The 8,944-nt window shown below is 42.0% G+C and overlaps 1 protein-coding gene across 1 annotated transcript in view; it reads left to right on the forward strand.

Annotated features, from left to right (window-relative positions):
* Positions 1–8,944, forward strand: part of JADE2 (jade family PHD finger 2) — a 181,412-nt gene that overhangs the window by 108,738 nt on the left and 63,730 nt on the right. Inside the window, exon 5 of the mRNA XM_027849039.1 lies at positions 7,438–7,595. Coding sequence (XP_027704840.1) covers positions 7,438–7,595 — 158 coding nt within the window. The remainder of the gene's footprint in view (positions 1–7,437; positions 7,596–8,944) is intronic.

Below are 8,944 nucleotides of genomic sequence, written 5' to 3' on the forward strand. Positions count from 1 at the left end.
TACTCTACCTCTTAGTTTAGTTTAGTTCAACAAACATTTATTAAGCACCTTGGTCTAGGCACTGGGCATACAAATACATTGGCTCAGCTCTTAAGGAGCTTGCAGGCCTTTCTAGCTACAATCTGGCCTAGAAGCATATGAATAAGCATGATTCAGGGTATGATGTGATAGGGTTGAAAGGGGGAGTAAAGGAGAGCAAAGAGAAACCCAGACAAAATGTTCTAGGAAAAGTTTGAGGAGAGGGAAATAATTTTCAGCCTGGGATTGGGGCATGTAAGGGAGGAAGGAGCACTTGACCTCCACTTTGAGAAGCAAGATTTCAGCAGCCAGAAATGAGGAGGCCGTGTATCCTCAGAAAGGGGGCAGGGGACAGGGTTAGTGCTGCTCCTGGGGGCAGGTCTGACACAGGCACCCTGTTAGTTTAGGATTGATGGTGGGATGAAGTGAGGTATTTGTAAGTTAATTGAACTCTTAACAAAAGGAGATTTTCTTTGCCCTAACATAGCAAGGTTATTGCAACAAGGATGTGGTAGCCCTTAGCTACCACTTTTGTGGAGTGGGGTTCCCTCCCTCATCCTTCATATGTAATTGCATCTCTCACCAGGGCATATTATGTTGACTTATGTGGTCTTCACGCATCCACCAAGTCAGAGGGACCATGAGCCTAGATGGGCAGGATCTTTTATACCCCTCGGTGATCAGGAAGGTATACTAACACAGTTAGAGGCCACCTGGAAACTGTGTTAAGGGAGGCAACTCTTGAGCCTAACCCCATTCCTAGGCCAATCAATTCCTGACTTTATCACCTTTTCCTAACCCATGGCAGGTCAGGGTACCACGGGAGGGGGAGAGAGGGAACAACTTCCTTGGTAGATATTGATCTGAGATTGAACCATTACTGATGGTCCAGATTGTCTGGACCATGGAGTATGTGAAGGCACATAGGGTAAACTAAGGCTGGAAATGGAAAGCTAGGTTGGAGAGCCCTCAGTAGAACCCTAAGGAATTTGTATTTTATGTAGTTGATGGGGGTTACTGAAGTCCTAACACTGGGGTTTGAAAAATCAGCTTTCACAAAATAAAATGGAGATATGACTAGACAATAAATCATATGAAAAAAACCTGGGTGGTTTATAAGAAGACAAAGTCAGTATTAAGCAACGGTGTAACAGGGCGGCTTCAAAAGTTGAATGTTGCATTAAAAAAGTAGAGTGTCCAGAATGAGGAATATTAGGGCCATTCTTATCAGACTACATGTATAGTATAACATAATATAGTATAGCATAGTAAAATATAATACAGTTCTCAGCACCATATTTTAGGAAAGATCAACATCCATCCAAGATGGAATGTTTCTTTAACCAGGGTGGTAGAGGACTGGGAAACAGTTGAGGAACCCAAGGATATTTAACTTCAAGAAGAGGAAATTTAGGGGGATCATAATGATTCTCTTCAAGTATTTGAAAGATTATCATGTAGTATAATAATAATAATAATTTACATTCATATGGCACTTTAAGGTTTGCAAAACCCTTTACAAGTATCTAATTTTATCCTCACAGCATCCCTGAGAGGTAGGTGCTGTTATTATCCCAATTTATATATGAAGAAACTGAGGCAGATAGAGGTGAAGTACCTTGCCCAGGTTCACGTAACTAATGTCTGAGGCAGAATTTGAGCTTGGGTCTTCCTGACTTGAGGTCCAGTGCTCTATCGACTGTAGCACTTGGCTGTGTAGGTGTAAGGGAATTAGACTTTTTGTCTGCTTGGCCCTCGAGAGCAAAACTAAGAGCAATAGGTGGGATTTTTAGAGAGGCAAGCTTTAGGCTTGATAGCAGTGAAAACATCCTTAAGTCTATGATGCATAGGAAGAATGGGCTGCCTTAGGAGGTGGAAGGCTCCTGTTTTCCACAAGCATTGAAACAAAAGCTAGACGACCATTTGCTGGATATTTTGTGCTCCCAGTCGAGGTGACCTACCTGGCCCCTGAGATCTCTTTGGATTGAGAGTCTGGAGCCCTTAAGCATCTTTACTAGAGTTGGGATATGATGAGTGCAGTGCATTTAGGAAAATTACTCAGGCAGCAATTGGAGGCAGGATGGATTAGTAGCAGGAATATTAGCTAGTCTATTGCATTAGACCAGGTGAGACGGCTTGACCTAAGGTCCTGACAGTGGTCATGGAGAAGGGAAAGATGTTATAAAGATACTATTAACTTATAAAGATACTTTTAACTTCATCAAGAGAGCATGTGCTAATAACGCCTAGGTCGTAGAACTATTTGAAGTAGGACACTATGTCCAGTTTGGAAAGGCCAATATCGGAAACAGCACTGCCCATCTCTTCTGCTCCCTTCCCGTATTAATGGAGTACGGGAGCCCTGTAATGCTTAATACCCATCTCCAAGTATAGAGGCCATTCATGTTCAGGCTCTTAGAGAAGTGCCAGCAACTTAATAATTGAGCTGTGTTTCTGAGCCCTATATCGTCAGTAATAAAAGTGACTAAGGGCAGCTATGTAGCACAGTGGATAGAGCATAGTCCCTGGAGTCAGGAGGAGCCAAGTTCTAATCCAGTCAAAGACACCTGCCAGCTATGTGACCCCAGGCAAGTCACTTAACCTTAACAAAATTATTGCCTCTAACAACAACAGTAATGATGATGGTACTACTACTACTACTACTACTACTACTACATTTATTTAGCTTAGAAAGCACTTTGTTGACAAAAAGGCTATGAAGTTGATATTGTAAGCTTTATTATCCCAGTTTACTCATCTATAAAATGAGGGGGTTGAATTCTATGGCCCTTAAGTGCCTCCTTTCTAGCTCTAAATCTAAGAGCCCATGACAGATGAGAAAACAGAGTTTTCAAGTGATTTGCCAAGGGTCTCGTCACCATAGTGGAAAGAGCAGTGGATCTGGAGTCAGAAGATGTGAGTTTCAAATCCCAGCTCTGCTGTTTATTACCTGCTATGTGACCTCAGGTTGGTCACTTAACCTCTTGGGGCCTTGGTTACCCCATCTGTAAAAGGCAAGAGTTCAGAGTTAGACAAAGTGATCACGAAGGTCTCTTCCATCTTGAAATCTTATTGCATTTAGTCTGAGCTGGGCCTTTCAATGCTGGGTCTCCAGACCACATGTCTACTATTCTTTGTGTTATTCCAGCCCAACCACCACATTTCTGCTATACCTGCTCCCTGCCTAGAATGCCTTCCCACCTCCTTTTTGCCCCCTTTCTGAGCCCTCTGAAGCCCCACTTCTTTCTTCACTACCCCAGTGCTTCAAGTGAGCATAAAGCCAGCTACCTGAAAAGAGAATGTATTCTGGATCTCATTCATTTTCCACTGCCCCTCCTAGGGTGGCCTTAGAGTCTGGAGTTGACTCTAGCTAGACCAACAGACACTATGATGATAAACAGGTGTTCTGAGGTGGACTCTTCCAGCCCACATCTCTCCTTGGAAGGATGGGGGTGGGGGGGGTAAGGATGCCTTGCTTCTGTACCCTGCATCAGACTTTTGATCAGTCTCCTTTCCTACTCCTTCAGTTCCTGGGCAGTTAACTGGGCCCTATGTCTCCCCTCCTCCCTGCCCAAGGGATGGAGGAGCCCTAGGTTGAAGTCTTTGCCATTATTATGCAGCTAAAAAAGTCTCTTTCATTCCCAAAGCATCAATTAAGTGTGCATTGTATACAGAGCCCTTGAATTTAGCCACTGAAGAGGCACAAAGTTTAGATAAGACATAATACCTGCCTTCATTCAGTTCATATTGTGGTCGAAGGATAGGGCACATATCACCCTTAATTGTATGGCAGATGTGTGTGTCTAGATGGGTTGTGTAGTAGTGGAAAGAGCTGTGATGCTGAGTGAAGTGAGCAGAACCAGGAGAACGTTGTACACAGTAACAGCCACATTGTGCGGTGACTAATTTTGATAGACAGCTCTTCTCAGCGATGCCAGGATCTAAGACATCTCCAAAAGTCTCATGATGGAAAATGCTTTCCACATCCAGAGAAAGAACTATGGACTTGGATTGCAGATCAAAGCATACTATTTGCCCTCTTTTTTTCCTCTTCTGTTTTGTTTTGTTTCTTCTTTCTTATGGTTCCTCCTATTGGTTCTAATTCTTCTTCACAGCATGGCTAATGTGAAAATATGTTTAATAAGAATGTATATGTAGAGCCTATGTCAGATTGCACGCTGTCTTGGGGAGGGAAAGGGAGAAAATTTAAAACTCAAAAGCTTATGGAAGTGAATGTCAAAAACTAAAAATAAATTAATTTAAAAAAAGTACGGGAAAAATGTTGAAAGATTTATAGCACAGTAAAATATCAATTTGAAACATTAAAAAGAACACTATATTGGCAGACGTGAGAACTGGATCCTAATGCCCCAGGTATCACTCAAGCTGTGTAACTTTAGATAAGTCATTTAGCTATTGATTTGTGCCATCTATAATATGAGCACAATAATCTCTCACATTCACATGGCACTTTATGCTTCAAAGAGCACTTTATGCTTCAAGAGCAAATCCTCAGGCCTGTCAGAGTCCTGAGACCAGAGGTGAGCTGATGAGAATGTATCAACTACTAGGTTTGTACCCAAAGAAAGATGAGTTCTCTAATTTTGGCAGATTACTCCCCTCTCCTCACTCCTCCATCCTCTACATCCTCCACTTAGATGTAGAGCTCCATCTCATGGCATGGTTTGTGAGAGACCACAGTACCCCCTTGATAAGTTAGGGATGGGTCCTGAACACTGGGTATCTAGAATAACTTTCTGCCACTGTCAACTAAACCTTCCTTCTATTTTTTCTTTAAAAAAAAAATCTCTGTTTTGTCCTTTAGCTATTCAACTATTTCCCTGCCTTTACAAGCAGATTCATCACTGACACGGAGCTGGGCACATAGGGTGGGGTGGTACGTACTCCATATAGATGTATTGAATGAATGTGTCAATATGCATCCTTTATCTCAAATATATCACCTTTTAGCTCCTTGGCATGGGAAATCACTTCTAGTTCCAGTTTGTGGGATGGTTGTTACCAACAACAATAAAACTTCAGAGGCAGCATGAGAGCTTGCTGTGAAATCAGGAAAACCTGGGTCCAACTCCCATGTCGGAAACCAAGGGCTTAATGTAACTCTTAACCTCAGTGCTCCCTCAGACAACTCTCTTAAGACTAGATGTTACATAATTGCATATATATAAACTATATTAGATTACTTGCCATCTTAGGGAGGGGGGAAGGAGAAAGAAAATTTTGGAATTCAAAATCTTATAAAAAATGAATGTTGAAAATTGTCTTTACGTGTAATTGGAAAAAATAAAATACTATGTTGAAAAAAAAGACTGGATATTATACAATAGTTACTTATCTGCATTAGTAAATGAAATTTACTCACCTGGAGCCTCCATACTTATACCTGTGAAGTCATATAGACCAAAAAAATAAAAGAACCACCAAAATTTCACTGATATTTCATTGCCACTTAGAGAATGTTTCACATTATTTTATTTGATTCTCATAATGATGCTATGAATTTGGTTACTACGGCTTACATAGCCAATATGTGTCAAAGGTGAGACTCTCACAGATAAGGCAACTGAGGCACAGAGAGGGGAAGGGACATTTAATTAATGTTAGAACTGGAACAAAAACCTAGGTTCTTGACTAAGAAGAGCCCAGGGCTCTTTGCTCTGCATCACAGAATCACAGAATTGGGGGTTTGGAAGGGACCTTAGTAATCCATACCTGACCAATCTTTGTAGCTCAACTGACAGTGGTTATCAAACCTCTTCTAGAAGCCTTTCAACTCATTGTTCGTAGTTTGGGGTCAAAACCAGTCAAATCTCCCACATGATAATCCTTCAAATACTCAAAAACAACTATCTTTCCATCTCTCTCCCCCAGTCTTTTCTTCTCCATGCCAAAAATGTCCAATTCCTTCAGCAGATCCTCACGTGGTATAAACCCAAGGCCCTTCCAGATACTTGTTGCCCTCCTCTGGACATTTTCCACCTTATCAATATTTTTTTTCTAGAACTTGTAGTTTCACAGGCAAAGAAACCCCTTCCACCAAAACAGGTTGGTCCCTGCAGATGGGAACTTAAAGGCTTGGAGACTTGCCTGGGTCAGCTAGAGGTCATCTGACTCAGCCAGGGTCACGCAGTGTGTGTCAGAAGCTGGGCTAAAACCCACATCTTCCTGTCTTCCAGAAGCCAGCTTTCTATCCTATGTCCCATACTGCTGTGTTGCTGTCATTAGTGATATCAAAACCCAGGTCTTCCTACTCTGACTTGACTTCCAAAACTACATATTTGTTCAAAAGAAGACAGAGTATATATTGATTAGAGAAATGCAAATTTAAACAACCACAGGGTAGCACCTCACACCTATGAGATTGGCTAGTATGACAGAAAGGAAAATGATAAATGTTGGAGAAGATATGGGAAAGTTAGGCCATTAATGCATTGTTGGTGGAGTTGTAAACTAATCCAGCCATTCTAGAGCACAATTTGGAACTATGCCCAAAGGGCTATCAAACTATGCAGCAGTTTTTGATCCAGCAATACCACTATTAAGTCTGTATCCCAAAGAGATCATAAAAAAGGAAAAAGGACCCACATGTACAAAAATATTTATAGCAGCTCTTTTTGTGGTGGCAAAGAATTGGAAATTGTGGGAAGCCCATCAACTGGGGAATGGTGAAATAGATTGTGGTATGTGAAAGTGAGGGAATACTATTGTCCTATAAGAAATAATGAACATGTGGATTTCAGAAAAACTTAGAAAGACTTACATGAACTGATACTTAATGAAGTGAGCAGAACCAGAACATTGTACACAGTAACAGCAACATTGTGCAGTGATCAACTTTGGTAGACTTAGCTCTTCTCAGCAGTCCAAGGATCCAAGACAATTCTAAAAGACTCATGATGGAAAATGCTATACACATCCAAAGAAAGAACTATGGAGTCTGACAATAGACTGAAGCATACTATTTTCACTTTTTTTTTGTTTTTGTTTTTTCTTTCTCACGGTTTTTCATTTTTGTTCTGTTTTCTTTTTTCACAACGTGACTAATGTGGCAATATGTTTAACATGATTGTACATGTATAACCCATATCAGATTGATTGCTGTCTTAGGGAGGGAGGAGGGAAGCAAAGGAGGGGGAAAAAAAGAAAAAAAAAACAGTGTAGTGGAACCTTCACCTCCTTATTCCTGGAAACCTTGCTTCTCATAATACAGCCCAAGATCGAACCAACTTTTTTGGCTGCTGTATCACTCATTGATTGACTCATTGATTACACCACATTTCTCTTCTAGCTTTTCCTGATAATAATCATGGTCCTTGCTTATCTACCCTCCCAGACTGAGTCTCTCCACACTCACCTATAGGTTCTCACCTATCTTTTGTCTTCAATCTTTTTTTCTAGGGTCCTCCCTCTGCTGGAGCATACCCCTGGCCAGATCTCCCCAAGCAGCCTGTCTGGCTCTGAGCTCAGCGAGGTCACCAGACCTTATTCCCGCTATGACCTGGACGAGATTGATGCTTACTGGCTGGAGCTTGTCAACTTGGAGCTGAAGGAGATGGGTATGTGTGCTGCCTGCCTTGGTTTGGGTGGTGGAGTTATGCTGAGCTGGGGGCATTGGGTCTGAGGGACAGCAGAATTAGGACTCAAACACACCACTTATTACACCCTAAGCAAGGAGGCTTACTTCTGGTAGCAGCTTCTTCCAGTCAAGCTATTCCTTGAATAAATGAGCTTTGATCCTGACTGTTAGCCCTAAGACCTCTTTGTAGGGTGTTGCTTAAAGTTCATGGGTCATGATTCTGAGGACTCTGGCAGAGAATGGGCAATGACCTGATGCAATAGTTGGGTAAGAAAGAAAGGAGACAAAAGATAGCCTTTAGCCTATTTCCCATCCAGTGTGCCCCAGGTTTTTCTTTGGTTAGACTATATCTGGAGATGAGGAGGATGGTGATGACTGTACCAATCGTGGCCACTACTAATATAATGACAAGACACCATGGTCTGCCTCTAGGGAACAGAAAGTCATGTGGCTATTGGCTGTATCACAGTGTGTGTGTCTGTGGGCTGTGTTAATTACCAAACCTTTAATAAGTGTCTACTGTGTACATAGACTCATGTTGGGTGGGAGGGAAGATGAAGGCAGGTGGATGTCGGTGAGAATTATACATACTTTCCCTGCTTTTGTGACACCGTTCAGCTGGGAAAGCAAAAACAGCATACAGGAAACCCTCAGAGTACACAAACTTCAGCTACAGATTTGGTGTCACAAGACCTGGCTTCATCTGGCCCTGCCACTGCATGTCTCAGCCAAGTTACTCTTTGGGCCTCAGTATTCTAATCTGTAAAATGAGGGAGCTGAACTCAGTGATGTCTGAGGTCTCTTGCAGCTCTGAACTTCTATGACCCCATTGGGAGACTGTTGCTGTAGGGCCTTAGAGCAGGAGATCAGAAGGGGTTAGAGTGGGAAGGAAGGACTTCTTGGAGGAGGGAAGGCTTGTACTGGGCTTTGAAGGGGTAGTCAGAAGTTTAGAGTGACGGAAGAGAGAGTTGGAGCCTGGGCCTGGGGAGGGGGCCTTTCAATTAAGGAGGGACATGAGGAGCAAAGGTACAAAGGCAAATGTGAGCCTGGTATGTTTGGAGAGCAATGAGAATACCAGACTATAACAGACACCACCCCAGCCCTTTGTTGGGTATTTTTGTCCAGCATTCCTTCCTGCTGATATTTTCTTTCTTTTTCATGTCACCTTCATTATAAAATACATTGTCTCCCTTCCTCATTTGAGAGAGCTATCCCTTGTAACAAAGAACAAAAATGAGAATAGGAAAGAAAATCAGTTCAGAAAAATTAATGTATGTGTGTATATGTATATGTGTGTGTATATATATGTGTATGTGTATATGTATCAAC

This window comes from Vombatus ursinus, unplaced genomic scaffold (genome assembly GCF_900497805.2).
Source record: "Vombatus ursinus unplaced genomic scaffold, bare-nosed wombat genome assembly UNPS02007284.1, whole genome shotgun sequence".
In the NCBI taxonomy this organism is placed as follows: Eukaryota; Metazoa; Chordata; class Mammalia; order Diprotodontia; family Vombatidae; genus Vombatus; species Vombatus ursinus.